General features: G+C 49.5%; 1 protein-coding gene across 1 annotated transcript in view; it reads left to right on the top strand.

Moving 5' to 3' along the window:
* LOC129331947 (IgGFc-binding protein-like) overlaps window positions 1-21,801 on the top strand; it is a 127,712-nt gene that overhangs the window by 52,825 nt on the left and 53,086 nt on the right. Inside the window, exons 37-49 of the mRNA XM_054982643.1 lie at window positions 5,078-5,134; window positions 5,730-5,879; window positions 6,386-6,645; window positions 6,734-6,815; window positions 7,346-7,435; window positions 8,077-8,318; window positions 8,408-8,691; window positions 8,778-9,055; window positions 9,932-10,530; window positions 11,799-12,372; window positions 13,128-13,327; window positions 13,438-13,818; window positions 14,011-14,297. Of these exons, the coding sequence (XP_054838618.1) occupies window positions 5,078-5,134; window positions 5,730-5,879; window positions 6,386-6,645; window positions 6,734-6,815; window positions 7,346-7,435; window positions 8,077-8,318; window positions 8,408-8,691; window positions 8,778-9,055; window positions 9,932-10,530; window positions 11,799-12,372; window positions 13,128-13,327; window positions 13,438-13,818; window positions 14,011-14,297 (3,484 nt within the window). The remainder of the gene's footprint in view (window positions 1-5,077; window positions 5,135-5,729; window positions 5,880-6,385; window positions 6,646-6,733; window positions 6,816-7,345; window positions 7,436-8,076; window positions 8,319-8,407; window positions 8,692-8,777; window positions 9,056-9,931; window positions 10,531-11,798; window positions 12,373-13,127; window positions 13,328-13,437; window positions 13,819-14,010; window positions 14,298-21,801) is intronic.

The raw sequence follows: 21,801 nt of genomic DNA, 5'->3' as shown, positions 1-21,801 counted from the left end.
GAAACCTGCTAGTTCTCCAAACTCCTTTATTTTTTCTAACAACTTGGGCATAGTTTGCAATGGGTCTTCCACAATAAACATAACATCGTCTGCAAATGCCCTTAACTTATATGAAAAGCCCTTTGTTCGTAGGCCTCTGATTTCTTTATCTTCCCTCATTTGTCTCAGTAATACCTCCAATGTCTTAACAAATAGCAGTGGTGAGAGCGGACAGCCTTGTCTCGTACCTTTCCTTACATCAATTTTCTCTGTTGTCCCATCATTTACCAATATTGTTGCTCTCTGATCATTATAAATCGCTGTTACCGCTTGCACAAAGTTTTGTCCCATGTCCATCTTCTCCATCATTGCTAACATAAACTGCCAGTTCAAATTGTCAAAGGCCTTTTCTGCATCTACAAAAAATAAAGCCACTTCTTTTTCTGGATGTTTATCATAGTATTCCACTGCATCTAATACCATCCTTAAATTGTCCTTTATTTGTCTGTTTGGCAAAAAACCCACTTGTTCCTCATCTACATATTGTATTAGCCATGTTTTGAGCCTTTCTGCTAGAATTTTTGCAAATATTTTGTAATCATTATTTAACAAGGAAATTGGCCTATAGTTCTTTACGTTCTCCAAATCTTGTTGTTCTTTAGGTATCAATGATATAGAAGCTTCTTTCCATGTATTAGGAATCTCCTCTCCCTTCAAAATTCCATTCATCGCTTTCTGTAACATCTTCACTAAGTCAAATTTCAATTTTTTGTAGAACTTGGCCGTTCTACCATCAGGACCTGGTGCTTTACCTAATTTCATTGTTTCAATCGCTTTTGCAATTTCCTCTTCTGTTATCTCTGCATTTAATTTCTCCTTTATATCTATGGGCACTGTTGGTAAATTCACCAGCTGCAAATATCGATCCACTTCCTTCCTGTCCACCTTCTTTTCTTGATATAATTTAGCATAATATTTATAGAAAGCTCTTTCTATTTGTCGTCGTTGAGTCAGTTCCTTCCCGTCATCTATTATCTTATTTATAATCTTCTCCCTTCTCTTCTTCAGTTGCCACGCCAAATATTTCCCTGGTTTATTGGCTCCTTCAAATGTTTTCTGTTTTAATATTTTCAACTTCCATTCCAACTCTTTATTTTCCATGGCCCTCACTTGTTCTTGTAATATTTTAACTTCTTGTTGTATTTTCTTTTTCCCTGGCTTCTTTTTCAAAAAATTTACCTTTTCCTTTAAGTTCTCCTCTCTCTCTCTCTTTTTTTTCTTATCTCTCGCATTTAAGTCCATAAGTAAAGCTCTCATTACTGCTTTATATGCATCCCAAACTTCGCTGGTTCGAACTTGTTGATTTAAATTGCTCTGAATATAGTGATAAGTTTCTTTTTGCAAAAACTCTACGTTTTCTTGTATTTGCAAAAGATCCTCATTTAATCTCCATTTCCATTTTTTCCTCCCCGTTACCACTGTCCATAATAAAGGAATGCAATCTGATCTTGTTCTCGGCAAGATATCAATGTCTTTAGTCCAAATTGATATATCTTTAGTTGCCCAAATCATATCAATCCTTGAAAAGGACTGATGTCTTGATGAAAAGTACGTATAATCTCTTACCTTCTCATTTCTTCTCCTCCAAATATCCTCTAGGCTCTCTTGTTTAATCAATTCAAAAAAGGATTTCGGCAATTTCCCTGACTTAATTTTAGTCTGATCAGATTTCCTGTCCAATTTCAAGTCCACTACAGCATTAAAATCTCCAGTCAGTAACATCTGGTCGTATACAGGTTGATCCAATCTTGCGATAATTTCTTTAAAGAACTCTTCCTTCACCCCATTTGGAGCATATATTCCCAATATCAATGTCTTTTTGGCATTAAACATAAATTCCACCATTACATATCTCCCATTCACATCTTTGTCCACCAAGCTGGGTTGAAGTTGCTCTTTGATATATATCACAACTCCTCTTTTCTTTTGTTTGGCCGCTGCATAATACTCTTGCCCCATTTTCCGATTTTTCAAATATTTAACATCTTGGACTTTAATATGGGTTTCCTGGAGACAAATTATATTACAATTTTGTTTTTCTAGCCAATGAAAAACATTTTTGCGTTTCTGGGGAGAATTAAATCCGTTTATATTCCATAAAATCAATTTATATTCCATATTCATTTTCTGCTGATTTTTGGCAAGTCTCTGTCATTTTCCAACAAGAACAAATCCATATCCTGGCAAGTCTTAATCACAACTCTCACATCTTTAAATTCAAAACTTAACCCTTCAGGCAACTCCCATCTATATCTTATATTCTTTAATCTGAGCCTTCGTGTTAGCTCCTGATATTTCTTTCTTGCCTGTAGAATCTTCTTTGAGATTTCCTTCATGATCCTCACTTTATTTCCATCTACTGTCAGAGGTTTTTCATAGTGCTTCTTGAGCATTTCTTCCTTCAGCCTCTTAGTTATCAGCTGGACAATCATATCTCTAGGCAAACTTTTGCTGGGCGTAAAACGAATTGACTCTATATGCATATTCTGACAGAATCTCTACAATTTGTTCTTGGGAGGGGGGGTCTGCTCCTTTCGTTCCGGAATTCCTCGGAACCTCAGTTCCTTATCCGAAATTTTACATTCCATCATTATCATTCTCTCTTTCAATTCTCGATTTTCAGCCTTTAAGTTACAGGCGAGGTCATCTGTTCTCTTCTCCATCTCTTCCACCTTCTTATTGGTAGTCTGCAGCTCCGTTTTAATAGCCTCTATATTTTTCGCCATTCCAGCTATTTCTGTACCTATAGAGTCTTTTATGTCTTTGAGTAAAGCTTGCTGTGATTTCTGAATTGCATCATATATTTCTTTATTCCCCTCCATAACTTTCTTCTCTAATGTCTCTATCGCAGCTTCTATATTCGCCTGCCATTCCTTGTCTACTTTTTTTGTCATTGTTAGGCTTTGCTTTGTCCCTGGGCTGGGTCTAGACCCCCCCAGGTATCCGCTCTTTTCCTGAGGTCCGTTTTCAGTCTCCTCACTCTAGTCAACTTACTTGCTTTCTTCCCCAGCTCGCCGTCCACTTCTGTCCCACTCGATTTCAAAATATGCACGTCTCAATTAAAACACTCCGTCTAAAATGTCAGGCGCAATTTTTCTATGGTGAGGGCATCGCCCTCTCCCACAGTCAGGATGGCCTACTTCCGCTTTTCTTCTGCCCTCTTCTCGTTCAGCTGATCTCGCGGTCCTTCTCGTTTTGCTTCCGGTCTTCCTCTTCGTCGATCACTCTCCTTCTCTTCTCCACTCTACTCCTCCCTGCCGCTCTGCACAATTAAGTCCTCCCTGACTCCGCTATCCTTTCGCAATATTATAGACGTTGTTTCTCACGCTCTGCTCATTTTATCTCCCAGTCCGAAACCACAGGTATGTCAACAATATTCTTCTTTATTAATTTACGCCTTCGTTTTTGTTTTAAACTGTCCCAAATTTCTCCAATTTAACTCGCCCTCTTCCGTCTTCTATCTCTATCCCTCTGGTCAACGCAGATAAAAATCTTTACCTTCCATTGTCTTTTTACGGGGATTAATCGCTGCTCCTTGTTCAAAAATTCCCTCTAAGCTGTTACAGAGCTTGGCCGTGACGGACTTATGCCAGATTAGTGACTCTGAGTGTCTGCAGAGATCTTTGCTCATCCTTCTCCAAGGGGACCTCAAGGCTGGGGGCGAATCCTTGATTCAGAACCCCCCCCCTCAGCCGAGATCTCACACTGTCAGGACTACGTAGCTTACATGCCCCACTTCTGCCTGAAGTGAGTGGCTGCGGGTGGTCATTCACCTCTCTAGCCTTGAAAACAGTTGCTCGAATAGCCCAGCTCCCTAGGCTACTTCAGTCCGCCATCAGACCAAACCAGAAGTCCACCTATTGTCATTTCTAATTAGCTCCTTCCACCCCACCGAGCCCTCCAGGCCCTTCATTTCCACTCCTCAGCCAGGTAAGTGCACTAGACAGAGACAGTCCGCGTAATCCAGAGATGAGGCCCCAGGAGGAATGGATGCAGAGGTGGGAGATAGTGGTCTGGTGTTATTTCTGAGAGACTCCCTCAGTCTGTGGACTGACCAGCATCCTTGGGGAACCAAAGTATGCCTGGGAAAGGGACCCTGACAGGCTGAAGTAGCATATCCTGCATAAGAAAATAAGGAGCTAACAGCATGAGAAGAGCCCACTCAACCAGACCAGTGGTCCGCCTGCAACCTGCTTCCCACACTGTGGCCAACCAGCTGCCACGAAAAACAAGCAAACGGAGAGGCCACGGCCTCCCGGTAGTGTTGCCTCCTAGCTCTGGTGTCCAGTGGTTTACCGCCTTGGAAGGTGGAGGCTCCCTCTAGGGACTAAGGCTAGTAGCCTCTGAGGGACCCACCCTGCACCCATTTGCCTAATCAGGGGTCATTTCATAGAAAAAGAGCTGGAGGAACTCATTAGCATAACTCATTAGCATATGCCACACCCCTTGACATCACCAGAAATGTGTCATTAGCATAACTGATTTGCATATGCCACACCCTCTGACATCACCTATTCAGGCCTTTTTGGACCCAATCCTGGCCATTCAGGGCCAAAATTGGGCCCAAAATGGCAAAAAGGGGTTGAAAATGGCCAAAAAGGGGCCCAAAATGATCAAGATCAGGCTGCTGCTGAGTGGGAGAGTGATCCACCACCCATCAGAGGCCCGATCCGGGCTGTTTTGGCCCCAATCCAGGCTGAAATGGGCCCCAAATGGCCGAGAGTCAGGTGGGTGGGGCCACCTGACATGTGACCTCTTTGGGGAATTACTGGAACTGTGTTCCTGCGCGTTCCCCCTCAAAATGAGCCCTGTGCCTAATCCTGTCATATATGTCTGCCTACATATCTGGCATGAGTATTTTCCTTGTGGCCATCCCCACATCCTCTGGCAATGGACCCCATGATTTAATTTTTGTGTTCTGTAAACAAGCATTTCTTGTTGAGCCTCCTGAAGCTATTCCCCATCGGGAAAACAGATATGGCAACGTGCCAGCAAGATAGATCAGACATGACTGACTCCTATTTTCTTCTCTAATTAGCTCCTTCCTCCACCTCCACTGGGACCTCCATGCCCTTCATTTCCACTCCTTGGCCAGGTACGTAAACGAGATGAAGACGGACCCCGTAATACAGAGATGGGGCCCACGTGTGATGGATGCAGACGTGGGAGAGGGGCAATGGTGCGATGGGTGACACCTTGAAGAAACCATCCAGCTGAGGACAGATTGGTATCCTTGGGGGACAGAAGTCGGCTTTTTTGGAAATGAGACCGTAAAAAGTGCTGGGCTGCAAAGCAATTGGAGCCACCCCTCACCCAATAGTTTGGCATTATAGAGCACAGGGAGAGGGGGGGAAAGGCATGCCCAGCTTGGAGGAGGCAGCAGGAGGGGGGGCGGAGAAGCACAGGCTGAGGGCTCGATAGGAAGACTGGCCAACCAAATCAGAACATGGAGTTCTTCCCACAGTGTGGAAGACAGAGACAATCAAGTAACACTGGAACAGGCAGGCTGTGATGGCGCAGCAGTAGCTGTTCAGTCCCAGGAAGAGGCAGAGGGAGGCTGCATTGGGCCCTCTTCTGTTCCACCATTTAAAGAAAGCGGCACCACACCATGTTGCCTCGGAGAGGCCTCAACCAATCAGGAATCAGGTTGCTGTGAACACATGTCCATCTCTTTCCTCTTGCGCTGACAGGGCCTCCGACTACATGCGACTTCTCCTGCTCATTTGATGTCGACTTCTGCTCCTGGACGCAGTCGGACTCCGACAGCTTTGACTGGACACGACAAAAGGGCCCGACACCCTCATCCACCACGGGCCCCTCCTACGACCACACCACAGGAGGTATCGAGTCATATCCAGGAGAGGAAGCGGTGAAGAACATCTTGTGGCTTGAGGGGCAATCCTTCTGCTCGGGCCCCATCAGCAAAAAGGCCGGGCCCCTCTGTAAAATACCAGTGCTCTGACTGGACATTTCAAACCAAGTGGGAAGGGAGAGAGTAACAAAAGGCAGAGCTGCAAGGGGCCCATCATTGTCCCCCCTGCCTCAGTTCTAGGCCCTCGTTGAATCTGGGCTGGATCCTTAGGCTGACCATTGCGTTGCTCTGCTGAGCCGATCTCTGGCTGACCGGCTGTAGTTTCAGTGCAGAATCTGCCTTTGGAAATCTCACCTTAAGAAGGCTTAGGCAATGCAAAAGAATTAAATACTTCTAAAGCAAGAGAACGGCAGTTTTTGGCGTGCTCCTAAAGGGCCGTTCCGTATGTGTCCGAGTCATGCCAGCCTACGGCCCAGAGATGATGGGGGGTGAGGTGTCCCTGCGTGTCCTAAGTAGCATTGTGGTCTATTTTAGGGGGGTATTACATCTACCTGAAGGGCACTGATGCCAACCCAGGGGACGTGGCACACCTGGTCAGCCCCACGTGCATCTCCCATGGACCCCACTGTTTCCGCTTCTGGTATCACATGTATGGAGTGGCTCGCACGATGGCTCTGCGTGTTTATGTGGTGTCCAGTGGCTCAGCACCCATTCTGATTTGGTCTCAGATGGGCAACCAAGGGGACAGATGGCGGAAGGCGGAAGTCAGCGTGCCTCACAGAGGAAGGGTGCAGGTAATGCAAACTAGGGCAGGCTGTTCACAAGTGGTAGCACAAGCCACACGTTCCTATGCAGCTCTGCTGGAATACTCTCTTTCCCCAGATCCTGCTGGAAGGCGTGCGGGGGGAAGACTTCCGCAGTGATATTGCTGTGGATGACATCTCTTTCACCAGCGGGTGCTCAGGTAAGACTCGGAGTATACTGATGGGCTTGCTCTTTGTGGGAGCGGGTTGTCAGGAAGGCAGCTCCACAGTGGCCCATGACGGGATGTCCCTGCTACATTCTCCAGTCCTCAGAGCTGCCTCTATGGGAGCCACAAGTAGCTCAAAGCCCAGTGGCAGTTTTCCGAGTGTTGGGATGGAGAGAGATATCTGGGGCACATCTCAGGATTGCTCCCGTAGTCGTTCAGGCAGAGTTCCCATGATGGTCTTCGATTAAGCTTAAGGGAATTTAGGGGAGCCCAACAAGCCCCGGACAGACCAGCCATGCACCAACCCTGAACATGCAGGGTACAGAGACGCCTTCAAGGATTCACTTTCCCTGGGGATCTTCTGCCACAGCCCTCACCTCAAACCCCTTTAGGGAGTGGAGAAAAGACTCTCTCTCTGGAAGAGTGTGTCTGTGTGTGAGTTTGTGTGTGCTGTTGTTGTTTTCTCTGACTCTGGGGGTGCTATCAGCCCAAATAAAAGAAGAGATGCTGTTCTTTTCCTACAGAAGCCACACCACCAGGGACAACCGCCACTACCACCCCCACCACAAGCACACCTGCCCCCATCACGAGCACCTCTGCCCCAATCACTTTGGGTGAGTATGCCCAGCATCCTCAGGTATCGCGCTTCCCAGTCCTTTTCAGTCTCTCTTTCAAGATTCATGGGCTGAGCAATGAAGACTAAGCAACCCATGGGGGGAGGGGGGGCTCTCCCAGGTGAGGAAATGGCTTAGTGGTCCTGCTAGAGGACAGGTGAGGCATCCCATTTCTTCCAAGAGATTTGGGAGGAATCCCAGTTCTTGGACCTTTTCCCTACAAAAAGCATCCTTTACAAATTCGTTTAGTTTCCCAAGGGCATGGGGTGTATAAGGTTTCGGGGACAAATAAGTTCGAAATACCATCTTTCCATCCGAGCTGTTTTGGATGCTAGAGTCAGTGGTGTAGCAGTGGTAGAGAGAGTCTGTCCTGATTATGCCACCCACCTACCCGATTATGCCACCAACCTCCCACTGCTGGGGCTGCCGGATACTCTCACGCTAGAGGTTCTCCTGTTTTAAAGCTTTTAAAGGATGACTTCAGTGATCTTCTCCAAGGGAAGTCTGGAACTGCAAAGGAGGCCTGGTGTGAGGGGTTGGGTTGAGATCTAAAAAGGTTTAGCCAAGCCACAGACTGGATTTCTCCTTCTTTGCAAAGCGGCCAGCTGGAGCCTTCCTCTGACTTCCTTCCTCTCCCACAGGATACTGTACGGTGTCAGGAGACCCACATTACTACACCTTTGACAAGCAAACCCACCACTTCATGGGCAACTGCACGTACACCTTGTCCCGGCTGTGTGACCAGAACGCTTCCCTGCCCTATTTCAATGTGGAAGCAGCCAATGAGTACCGCTGGGGAAACACACGGGTGTCCTATGTCCAAAGCGTGGCTGTGGATGTGCACGGGGTGCGGATCCTGCTGGAGAAGGGGGGAGCAGTGCAGGTAAGTGTTGGAGGTAGGTGAGAATGAATGGCACGCAAGGATATCGGTAGCAACAGCCATCCAAAGCCCATGTCTGATTCTGTCTCCAGGTGAACGGGAAACGGGAAGTTGTGCCCAGCACACCGATTCACGGCGTACAGATCTCATCCAGCGGCTTCTACACGGTGGTCTCTACAGACTTCGGACTGAGAGTCAAGTTTGACGGAGACCACCAAGTGGAGGTGACGCTCCCAAGTCCTTACAAGGGTCGTGTTTGCGGGTTGTGCGGGAACTACAATGGGAACCCCCGAGATGATTTCCTGAACCCTGGTGGAGAGCTGGAGCCAGATTCCACCAGCCTGGGGAACAGCTGGCAAGTTTCCAACCTCACCAGGTCAGTACTATGCCTTGCAGCTGCCGGTATTGTTCTTAACACATTGACGGTCAATTCATCCAGCAACCTGGAGTTTTGTCTCTCAGTTGTTCGTCAGGCACAGGCTCCGATCCCGCCTGCACTGAGGACGAGAAGCAAGTCGCCCAGAGCGGCACCTTCTGTGGACTCATCACGGATGCGGCAGGACCCTTCAGACATTGCCACGGCACCTTGGACCCAGTCACACACTTTAGCAGCTGCATTTATGATCAGTGCGAGCTGCACCTGGATCGTGATTCCCTTTGCAAGAGTCTCCAGTCCTACGCAGACGCCTGCCGGTCACTGGGGGTCCGTGTCGAATCCTGGAGGAATGAAACTTTCTGTCGTAAGTTCCGAGGAACCGCCAGCGCAGAGGCATTGTTGACAGAAGGGGCTGTACAGATGGGACAGGGAGGAAGCCAAGCTGAGCCAAGATAGTTGAGAGGGGCAGGTGCTTTTCATCAAGGTTGTCCCCCAGCCACCCAAGCAAAAGGGCCTGTCACATACTTGTGTAAGCCAGAGAGGTTTAAACCAGGGCTGAGAAGAACATGGAGGCACATTTCAAAAGTTCTTTGCCCCGTTAAAATTCTCCCTTGGGGATTTGGGATGGATTGACTGCTGTAAGGCTCAACAGCGTTCCTTCTGAGCAAAGAAGCTGATGCCGCTGCCCAGCAATGGGGATCCACCTTCCAGTCTCCATAGCACTTGAGAGCGAGTGGAAAGGCGTGATGTTCATTTGCCGTCAGGCACGTCATCACTTAAAAAGAGGACTGGCTGCTTGGCACTCTGATGCCAGTCTGCTCCTTATTCATCCCTGGTAGCGTCAGATCTTTCAGCAGAAGAAACTTCAGTGACACTAAACTGGCTGAGGCAGGGGAAGGGATGGATCGGAATCTGGTACCCAAGTGTCTACCCCAAAATTATTCTTACATCCTGCCCCGCAAGGTACAGATATGGTTCAGCTTACTCTGCATTTGTCCCTGAGGCAACAGGGAACTGGGGCCCATCTCAGTTCCCTTATTAGCATTCTCGGACGATGCTCGAGTGTCTTGCATTCCCACTTCATGCCTGATACGAACCCTTGAAGCCTGTAATGTGGGAAGCAGCCCTCAGACTCAGCAAGCACTTTGACCCTCGAAGAGAGGGATGGGGGAATGGGTCGGTCTTTGGGAATGATGGACAGTTTCCTGAGACCTCACACAGATCCGCTTCCTTTCCACAGCCATCTCCTGCCCTCCCAACAGCCACTATGAATCCTGCGCAATCGCCTGTCCTGCCACTTGCGTGGAGCCCACTGCTCCCTCCACCTGCAGCCTGCCGTGCGTGGAGGGGTGCGCCTGTGACAGTGGCTTCCTTCTCAACAACGGCAAGTGCGTTCCAAGCCGGCTCTGCGGATGCTGGCACGAGGGCAAACACTATCCATTGGGCTCGGAATTCTGGACTGACGACACCTGCTCCTTCAAATGCAAGTGCCCCAGTCGAGGCAGCAACCTGGAGTGCTTCAGAGCGTCCTGCCCCCAAAATACCTTCTGCGGGATTCAGAACGGTGTTCCAGGCTGCTACCTTGAGACTTTCGGGATCTGCCGAGTACACAATGACCCTCATTACAACACCTTTGACAAAGTGACCCACCACTTCATGGGCACCTGCACCTACACCCTGGCAAAGGTGTGCGCCAACTCCACCAGGCTGCCCTACTTCAACATCGAGGCGAAAAATGAGAATCGCGGGAACCCCTCGGTGTCTTACGTCCAAAGGGTCTTGGTGGAGGTTTACGGGCAGCACATAGAGATCCTCAAAAACCGGCCAAGTCACATACTGGTAAGTGGCGGGATTCTCTATGGAGGGCGATTTGGGCTCAACGCGGGTGCCTTCTCCTCTGTCTTCACTGCTCAGTAACAATAAAAGTGTTGAGAAACTGCAGTGGTTTTCTCTCCAAATTCCCCTGCAACTTGTCAGGCTGTTTTCTCCACATGCTCCTGTTTCTTTGACAGGAAAGACAATATTATTCATTACTTTTAGGCTCTTTGAATTGCAACCAGGCTTATTATAGAAAAAAGAGGGGAGATGATGGTTGGATTCGAAAGGGGAAGGAAAGGGGATAAAACACAAAACGGAGAAGGAGTAGCCTGTCACAGAGCACATAGCCTCACAAATAAAAGCTATCAAGTTGGTCTAACTCAGCTAAGTATGCTTTACCTAGATTGTAGCAGGTTCCTGAGAGCAGGTAGAGAGTACTAGCAGTAAGGATATAATAGAAGAGTCCTTAGCCCCTGGCCAACTTCTGGAGTCTCCTGAGGTCACACAGTTCTGAAGTGGGGACAAAGAGACGTCCAGACCTCCCAGATATTTCTGGGCAATGGAAACTGACCTAACTCAGCCCTCTATATAAGATTGACCAGAGAGCCTAGCCGATAGGGTGGTAAAGCTCCATCTTTGATGTCAGAGGCTACAGCTACCAATCAGAGAATTATTACAGGGTGGTTCCACCCTAGGAATGCCTCTCTAGTTCCATGACAAAATGTAGGTCTGGCCCAAACCGGTTGATCCTTTGTCCAAAAGAGATTAGGTCTGGCCAGGCAGCTCCCCTGTGCACTGAACAAAAAAGAGTTATTTTCAGTCCTCAACAGTCCAGGGTCTAGGCGCTCAAGGTGGTGCTCTGGAACCACACAGTTTAGGGTTTCTGTACCAACAGAGCCATCAGCTTCTCGCCTTCATTTGATCACTCTTTTCCTCAGTTTGCTTAACATCTATTGCTTAATATGTCACGTCAATCTGCTTATACGTCCTTTCAGCGTTTTTTTGCAGCTCTGCATCAGATTTCTGCTGCCTTATCCTATTGACGAGCTTATTCAGTGTCCCAGCCCCTAATCTAAGGGACTTAGACTGTGTAATCCACCCTGAGTCTCAGTGAGAAAGGGGGTTTATAAATTAAGTAAATAAAATCAACAAAATGATAAAATCTCTCTTGGGGGTTGTCAGCAAGAACTGCCAGGCAGATTTCGCACGCGGACCCAATGTCACTGCTTCGCCGATACCTACAGGGATTCCAGCCTTGCTCTGTTTCTAATGGTTGGTTCTGCCTTTAGGTGAACAAGCTGTGGACAACCCTTCCAGTCAGCACGGCTAATGGCTCAGTGGCCGTGAGCAGGAGCGGACGCTACGTTATTCTGGAGACGGACTTCCGGTTGACCGTCTCCTACGACACGGATCACTCAGTGGAAATACGGGTGCCCACCACCTACACCAACCTGACTTGCGGAATGTGCGGGAACTTCAACGCTCGCAGGCAGGATGACTACATGATGCCCGACGGGCGGCAAGCCAAGAATTCCAATGAGCTGGGAAAGAGCTGGAAAATTGCAGATGCGGAATACGATGATCTGTATTGCGACTCTCCAGAGACGGTGCCTCCCTGCACCACACAGCAAGAGGACGTCTACAAGACAGACGCCTTCTGCGGACTGCTAATGAGCACTGAGGCGCCTTTTGCAGCCTGCCACGCTGTGATCAATCCAGAGAGCTTTTTCGAGAGCTGCGTCTTTGACCTGTGTGCCTTGCATGGCAGCCATCAGACTCTCTGCAGTGCTCTGGGGACCTACGCAGACGCGTGTCAAAGAGCTGGGGTGACCCTTCCCAGCTGGAGGAATGCCACTTTCTGCCGTGAGTATCTCTCCAGAAAGTGGTTATGGATGGGATGGAGATGTTGTTTCGGAGAAATACCGATACAAAGTTTTCATGGACAAACCTACGCCTTGTCTGTAAAAGTGTTGGGGTGGCTCTCCACAACAGCCCTCCTTCTTGCCAGTGGAAGGGAGAACACTATGTCTGTTCAGAGTAGGCAGCTCAAGCCTTACTTCTAGTTATTGTCTCTTTCCTAGCTATTCTGCCAGCATTCTATCACAGCTCTGATGGTGAAAAACCAAAGATACTGTGAAGATGTCTCTTGCAATCCACCTTATTTGAGAGAATGAGCAGAATGTATGCAGAGCCTTCATAGGCCAGTGGTGTAGAGCCCAAGGTTTGCATGTAGCACAGGTTTAATCCCTGCTGTCTTTGGGGGCAAGGATCAGGGCTGAGCTCTTCTTTTAGCAAACAGACAGAGGTGGGCTGATAGACAGAAGGCTGTCTGACAGAAGATGATGGTTTGACCTGAGACTTCAGGTCTCTATTACACTTAGAGGTGGCATGGACTTCCAAACGTCGCCTTGCTGAGATTGCAGGCAAGGACAAGAACTGACATATTGGGAGTGGGAGAGGAGGGGGGAAGAAGATACAGTGTTTTTTAAAATACCACAAGCCCCTTTGAGGACTTTGTGATGGAAAATCACAGTATACTCCTAATACAGAAATAAATACACCTTGGGGACGCAGCTAGGGCTGCCTAAAGTGACCATGGCTCTCGGTTTGCTTTCCAGCGATTCCCTGCCCTTCCAATAGTTATTACAACTCGTGTGCCAGCGCTTGTCCGGCAACATGTTCCAACGCGCTGGCCCCAAAGAACTGCAGCAAGCCTTGCGTGGAAGACTGCGAGTGCCGTGAAGGGTTCGTTCTTAGCGGGGGAGACTGTGTGTCTGTGGCGGACTGTGGCTGCCTGGTGGAAGACAAGTATTATGAGGTTTGTACCTGTGCGTGTTTCAGAATATTTGGTGTTTAAAGGGTCGCATTCTTTGTAGCTCGTAGAGGTGATCCACGTGTCTAATCCTTGTTTGTCGCCTGTCTCCCAAGAAAGGGGAAACCTTCTGGATACAGGACTGCCTGGGTCGCTGCCGCTGCGCAGGAAATGGTAATTTAATTTGTGGCAATGAGACCTGCCCACCAGAACAAATCTGCAAGGTGCAGAACGGGATCCAGAGCTGCTACCCACCAAACACGGCCCACTGCCACATCTACGGGGACCCGCACTACATCACCTTTGATGGGAAGCTGTACCATTTCCAGGGCGGGTGCAACTACACAGCAGTGGAGACCTGTGCAAACTCCTCTCAGCACTTTTCTGTGACGACCAGGAATGAATATCGTTGGAGTGCAGCCTGGACAGCTCTCAACTCGGTGGCTGTCTCCTTTAAGAACCTGCATATTGATCTGAGAAAGAACAGGGAGGTCTATGTAAGTATGACACTGGAGAGCCATAGGAAGGTGGCCATATGATTTTGGGGGATCACTGCTGTGTGTGTCTGCCCACACAAGCTGACTGCTATGTGTTTTGCTCCAGTAACACGAAGCCCACAGCTAGTGCCCTGTTGGGTCATCATTTCTGCTCTGCAGTTGACCGAGTCCCTTTTCTCCCCCTTTCTCAAGGTGAATGGCGTGAGAGTCAGCATCCCTGTGAGCTTGCATCTGGGGACAGTAGTTGAGGAGAGACCTCCTTATGTGGTCGTCCGCAGCCCCCTTGGCCTCCTGGTGAAGTTTGATGGTGACCAAGAGCTATTTGTCCAGGTGGATGAAAGGCACAAGGGTCACCTGTGCGGGCTGTGCGGCACCTACTCCGGAAGCCAGCTGGACGATTTCCGACGGCCGGACGGCACCTTGGAACATGACCCCAATGCCTTCGGCAACAGCTGGAGGGTGATGGATGACCACTGGACGTAAGTGCGGCAGGATGTCCCAGGCCCGTTGCCAAATACTGTTTGTCAATTTCTATCTTCTTGGGAAAGCTCTGGTTTTCCTCTCCTAGATCCCAAGGTTCCATTGCTCTCACACGTATAGTGTCCAGTCTTCTCAATTTGGCTATGAAAGGCCCTGAGTGAGGAGTCTTAAATCTACGGCTCAAGTAGGCTAGCCATTCCGCTCCTGGAAACTTCTCGTTTGGCTCTCCATAGGGGGTCTCTCTGTGGTTCACTGTCTCGCCCCCAGTCTGTTTTGTAGCTTAATGCAGGCTGGTAGAGAACATGAGGCACTTGGTAATATAGGAGCAACTTTACAAACTGTCCATGCTGTGTGACCTTTTGCTCCCTAGGCTCTAACTTCCAACCTCTTAATAGAAATACAATGTCAAAAGAGGAAATGACTGTCAGGTCCAGTGTATATCTAAACTGTACTGACTCCATTTTCTAATGCTTCTAGTGTTTGAGTATTCTCTTCCCAGGTGCACCAGTTCCCAGGCAGCATTCCCACCGGAGGAGACTGTTTTGTCTAACACCGTTCCACCAAGCATTGGCCTTGAAGGAGAGCAGCTTCCCAGGACTGAGAGATGTTGTTTTGAGAACTGTGGGGGGAGGCTGATCCAGATGGGTATTGTTACTCTGTATCCTATGCTTGCTCTTCATTGGTAACAATGATCATGTACCATCCTGATTCTCCTATTCAGGACAGTGGACTATAATGGACCTTTTCTGCAGTAAAGTTTCCTTTTCCAAACAATGGACTTGTGTTTGCTTCTAAAGGGAACCCTGTAGTGAGTGCCTTATTTAGCCACAGTCTGACATTTTGTTACCAATCATGTCTGAGTCGGGCCCAGCGGAATCCAAGGTTGTCCCGGACAGGGATCCTTTGTTTGATCCGTATGCGTCTCCCGACAATCAACCTGAGCAACCCGTGCAAGCCCAAGACTCCCAGGAGCTGGGAGCAACCGGGAACGGAACCGGAGCCTCCACTTCCACCCCGCCTCTCATCGACCTCAGTACTCGGGCCGAGACCGAAGCCAACCTCGGGGCAAGGCCGAAAGCGACTGCTCTCCCTTTGATTTCGGTACCCACCCCGTCGGAGTGGGGAGCCAGACCCCGAGAAACCAGAGAGCGTCGGGCGGGTGGACTTCATCCCCTAGTTTCGATGGAAGGGCGCCGAAGCCTAGGAACCGTCCCGGAGCTAGACAGCAGCCAACCATGGCGATATTGGAACAGGACGTCCGAACAGGCGGAGGGGGACACGTCTCGCCGCGGCGCCCTGAGTTGGGATTACTCCGAACTTGTTTCGTGGAAAGAGCCAACGGAGGTCCCTGAACAAAGTTGGGAGCAGATACAAGGTCGCACCTATGCGGTGGATACCAGCATCTCGGCCGTGACGGGTATGGCCAAGGGAATCCTAGCTGCGAGATCGAGAGTCGTCCAAGGGGACCCTCCTCCTTGGGGCCCCTTGTCCCCGGTGAGTGCAACGAATGAAGCTTCCATAAGCGAGCAACCGGGGGCAAGTCGAATGCAACAGCTAGAAGCTAAACTGATGGATATGGAAGAAAGTTTGGCCCATGCCATCCATTTAATTTCGGCAATGGGAGCAGGGGAAAGACTGTCCGCTGAAGAGATGGCGGTACAGATAGCTACCCTTCAAAGTGTTATCTCCTATCCGATGGAGAATGTCCAGCAGCGGCCGTTACCTACCGGCGAAGGGGACACCCATCCGGGCGAGACGGGAGAGCAACCCAAGGAACTTCCAGCACAGCAGGAAATTCCACCGAGCAAGGGAGACCCGGTTGAGCCACCCGGAGAGACCCCCACCGAACTTCCTAACCAGGCAGGAGATGTACCGCCAGACGGGACTCCCGCTGAGAGGCCTACGGAAGGGGAAGAAAAGCCCAGTGATACACCGGTGAGACCCCCTCTTACTTCTTCTATAACGGTCCGGCCGGACCAAGAGGGAGCACACGCGGCTCCCTCTGAGGAGGGAGCCCCTCGTCAACCGCGAGACATTGTCCCCGCCGGGCAACCTACGGGGGACGGTCTAACAGCGCCAAGAGGCCAGCCGCTGCTTCCCAGATTAACAACACCCGGAGGGGCAAGCCCGCGCGGCCTTCCACCGGTTCAACCCTCGCCGCTGCGGCCTCTCTCACCTCGACCGCAGCTCATATTATTGCAGCAGCCCCAGGACCAGCCCGTTTTACCACCCCCGAACCAACCGGGACGGCCTGCACCACTACGACACCTTCAACCCCCTCCTCAGCGGCCGATTTCCACTCTCCCACACCAACCTCCTCCACCTCGACAGCTGCCACTAACGCCTCCCGTGTTACCGGCCAGACCGAGACTGCCGCCTCCTGCTCGCCTGCCACTACAGCCTCCGGCCCAACCAAGACCAACCCCGACACAGCAACCACGGCAACCTCCGCCCGCACAACCAGCCCAACCCCAGCCGGCACCGCAGGTTCAACCGCCACCCGTACAGCAGGCACCGTTGCCCCGACCGAGACTCCAGTTACCTCCTCCCGCGCCTCAGGCGCAACTAAGACTGCCGATGGACTTTTACCCAGCGCCTGCTCCAAGACAAGAACTCCCGATGGGCTGGGTGAAGCTAGAAGCCACCTTCGATGGGGATCCATCCAAATTGGGATTTTTCCTAGTCCAAGTGGTACAGTTTTTCAACCGGTGGGGGCACCTCTTCGGCAGTGAGGCCAGTCAAATCGAACATCTTGGATCTCGTTTACAGGGCAAGGCAGCAGATTGGTATGTAGGACTATACAATGTCGGGGCCCCAGAACTCGATACTCTTCAGGGGTTAGTGGATGCTATCCGAGCGCAGTATGAAGACCCCTTAGAAGAAACCAGGGCCCGAACAGAATTGCAAGCCATCAAACAAGGCAGCATGTCAGCAAGAGACTATGTCACAAAATTCCGGCAATTAGCAGCCAAGTGCCCTAGGTGTGAGGAGTCCACCAAAATTATTCTGTTCAAACAAGGCCTTAACCCGAGACTTTTGGACAGAGCCCTCATGCAAGACAATCCCCCCACGTTGTTAGGGTGGATCCAACTTGTTTGCGAAGTAGAAAATCGCATGTTGGAAGTCCGTTTGGTTGAACAACAACAACAAACGGGACAAAGAAGGTCATTGACTTTACAAAGGGGAACACGGGGAGCTAGCTACGCCACCCGTGGAGCGAGAGATGCTAGATGGCAACAAGGGCTGTGTTTGCAATGCGGACAAGCTGGTCACTTTGCAGCACAATGCCCTTACCGGCCTGTGCAAAGACCTCCGCTCCAATTACGGCGTCCAACCCTTGCTCCGTTTCCTACGCTCCAACGCCCGACTCCAGCACCCCGAGCAAATAGAGGCCGCGGCGCTTCCCAAAGGCCAGCCTCGGAGAGAGGGCTGGAAGCGGAAGAAGTCATGGAATACGATCCCGCTTCCCCAACCGCAGAAGCTAATCCAGAAAGTCCCCAGTCGGGAAACGAAATGGATCTGTCGTGAAAGGACCCAAACGTCAGATCCGTCCTAAGCCCGTCCCTGCACGGAACCGGCCGCCTGGGTCCATCTTATTCATGCCAGTGACTCTAATCAACCCAGAGAGGAAGATGCATATTCGGGTGCAAGCTCTTATTGACTCGGGCTGCTCAAGAGACATCATTGCCCCTGCTCTAGTCAATGGACTAGTCCTACCAACTCGGGATCTACAAAACCCAGTAATCTTTGAGCAAATGGATGGTACCAACATGAATCCTGTAACAACTGAAACCATCCCGGTGATCACAGGCATGGGACAACATTGGGAGAAGAGGTCCTTTGTCATCAGCTCGACTGCCAAGTACCCGTTAATTTTAGGCAGCAAATGGCTGTGTGATCACAATCCCTACATAGACTGGGCACAAGGATGTATTACCTTCAGTCATACCAACTGCAAAAATCACCGTTGGAATCAAAACTGGGGCGAAGATCCGACTCATAAAGAAAAGGCCCTTCTCACCCAAGAAGAAGTCAACCAAATACCCGAACCGTACTGGCCTTTTCTAAATGCTTTCTCTGAAGAGGAAGCAGATACTCTACCCCCGCACCGACGAACGGACTGTGCGGTAGAAATTTTACCCGGAGCCTCACTGCCCAAAGGACGACTTTATCCCATGAGTCTCCATGAACGCGAAGAGCTCCGGAAATTCATCGACACCAACCTCCAAAGAGGGTTCATCCGCCCAGCCGCTAGCCCCCACGCCGCGCCAGTCCTCTTCGTGAAAAAGAAGGATGGGGGACTTCGACTGTGCACAGATTTCCGAGGCTTGAATGCAGTGTCCACCAACAACGCCTATCCTATACCGCTCATCCGAGACCTTCTCAACGTCGTGGCCCAAGGTAAGATCTTTACGAAATTAGATCTAAAAGATGCTTACTTCCACGTTCGTATCAAGGCAGGGGATGAGTGGAAAACCGCTTTCAATACGCCCCTCGGACAATATGAATACTTAGTTATGCCTTTTGGTTTGACGGGAGCCCCGTCCGTATTCATGTCCATGATAAACGAAGTTCTACACGAATTTCTGTACAAAGGGGTGGTAGTGTACCTTGATGATGTGTTAATTTACTCAGACACCGAGGAAGAACATGTTCAAACGGTACAAAAAGTTTTAGCCACCCTGATGAAGAATAAGCTGCCCATCAAACTGTCCAAATGTGAATTCCATAAAACCGAACTCACTTACCTCGGGTATTGTATCTCCCAAGAGGGCCTGAAAATGGATCCAGCCAAAATACAGGCGATCCAGGACTGGCAGAAACCCACCACCCGTAAAGAACTGCAATCCTTCCTGGGTTTTGCCAACTTCTATAGAGACTTCATAGCAAATTTCGCCCAAATCACGCTCCCTTTAACAGACTTGCTGAAAACCAAAGATAAAGGGGACCAAGCTAAAAAACCCTCTGCCAAACTGCAATGGACCCCCGATTGCCAAACGGCCTTCGATTGTCTGAAAAAGCAATTTGTAACGGAACCCATCCTCTCCCACCCAAACGAACAATCCCCTTTCATAGTACAGGTTGACGCCAGCGATACGGCGATAGGGGGGGTTTTACTGCAGAAGGGGGAGGATGGCAGGCTGCGGCCGTGTGCTTTCTTGTCTAGGAAATTTTCGGAGGCGGAAAGGAATTGGAATGTGTGGGAGAAGGAGGCCTTTGCCGTAAAAGCGGCCCTTACTAACTGGAGACATTGGCTGGAGGGGGCGCGATACCCTTTCGAGGTCTGGACGGATCATAAAAATCTGGAGGCCCTCCGAAGCCCACGCAGACTGAATGCCAAGCAATTGCGATGGGCGGAATTCTTTTCCAAATTCAACTTCACTCTAAATTATCTCCCAGGCAAAACTAACTTTTTGGCAGACGCCCTATCGCGCATGCCCCAACATAAGAGCAAACGGGAGGAGACTGTCGACACTGTCTTCTCGCCTACGCAACTTGGGGGCGTGGTGACTACTCGCAGCCGTGCCAAGCAGCCCCTCCCGGCCAACCAAGAGTGGAAATCGAAACTTAAAACTGAGGTGGAGAAGGAGGGGGATAAGGCTCCGCGAAGCAAACTAACCCAAGCCCCACAAGGGGATTGGCTAGCCGGGAGCAAATTTTATGTCCCAGACAGCCTCAGACTGGAAGTTTTGCAGCGCTGTCATGACGCTCCCACTGCTGGACATTATGGGTATCTGAAAACTTTGCACCTAATCCAAAGACAATTCTGGTGGCCGGGCATGCGCAAAGACATTTCCCAATACGTTAGTTCCTGTCCCATTTGCCTCAGCGCCAAAACCAGAAAAGGGAAGCCTCCGGGTCTCCTGCAACCATTGGAAACGCCAAACAGACCCTGGGAAATAATATCTATGGACTTTATCACTGATCTACCTATCTCAAAAGGACATAATTGCATTTTAGTGGTGGTAGATCTGTTCTCCAAACAAGCTCATTTTATCCCCTGTACTGCTATACCCTCCGCTCGAAAACTAGCAGATTTGTTTCTAAAACACATCGTAAAATTACATTCTTTTCCGTCCAAGGTGATTTCGGATCGCGGCGGACAGTTCGTTGCCAACTTCTGGCGGGAGCTTTTGAAAATGTTGAATATTGAACAAGGCATCAGTTCAAGCCACCACCCACAAACCGACGGGCAATCCGAAAAAACAAACCAAATTTTAGAACAGTTTCTTCGTTGCTACATTAATTTTCAACAAGATAATTGGGTGGACCTTCTCCCTCTGGCCGAGTTCTCTTATAACAACAGTGTACACGCTTCAACGGGGGAGGCCCCCTTCAAAATTGTCTACGGGACTCACTTCAATCCCTTCCCGTTGGATGCCCCCCCTCTCCATTCCTCTAAATCGCCAGATGTATCTTCGTGGTGGGGGGAGGCGGCGCAGCAATGGGATCTTATTAAGAAGCACCTTGACAAAGCCAAACTGGATTACAAAAAATACGCAGACCGCCATCGTGCGGCCGAATGGGAATTACAACCCGGAGATCATGTGTATATTTCCACAAAAAATCTAAGACTTGCTCAGACCAGCCGCAAACTCGCTCTGAAATTCCTAGGACCTTTTCCTGTGCGCAAGATAATAAATAAAGTGACTGTTGCTGTAACTCTGCCCAAGAACCTGCGCCATGTGCATGATACGTTCCATGTCAGTCTTCTAAAAAGAGCTCCCACCGACAACAAATGGCACGTCAGAGCTCCACCCATTCCAACGTTGATTGACGACCAAACACACTATGAGGTACAACAAATCTTGGACTCTAAACTCAAACGAAATCAGCTTTTTTACCTCATTAGGTGGAAGGACTTTGATTCTGGTTACGATGAATGGGTGAACTCTGCACATGTTCATGCTCCTAGATTAACCAAAGCTTTTCATACTCGCTATCCATATAAGCCAGGGGGGGATTTGTTTTAAGGGGGGCAGAATGTCAGGTCCAGTGTATATCTAAACTGTACTGACTCCATTTTCTAATGCTTCTAGTGTTTGAGTATTCTCTTCCCAGGTGCACCAGTTCCCAGGCAGCATTCCCACCGGAGGAGACTGTTTTGTCTAACACCGTTCCACCAAGCATTGGCCTTGAAGGAGAGCAGCTTCCCAGGACTGAGAGATGTTGTTTTGAGAACTGTGGGGGGAGGCTGATCCAGATGGGTATTGTTACTCTGTATCTTATGCTTGCTCTTCATTGGTAACAATGATCATGTACCATCCTGATTCTCCTATTCAGGACAGTGGACTATAATGGACCTTTTCTGCAGTAAAGTTTCCTTTTCCAAACAATGGACTTGTGTTTGCTTCTAAAGGGAACCCTGTAGTGAGTGCCTTATTTAGCCACAGTCTGACAATGACATGGGTTACATTAACACAGGATGAAACATTGAACTAAGACGTGTCGTTTCTCAGCGCTCTTCAGAGCTGAAGGTGCTTTGTTTTGGATTCCTTCCTC

Source organism: Eublepharis macularius, chromosome 6, assembly GCF_028583425.1.
Source record: "Eublepharis macularius isolate TG4126 chromosome 6, MPM_Emac_v1.0, whole genome shotgun sequence".
NCBI lineage: Eukaryota > Metazoa > Chordata > Lepidosauria > Squamata > Eublepharidae > Eublepharis > Eublepharis macularius.
This window is presented reverse-complemented; position numbering and strand designations above follow the sequence as displayed.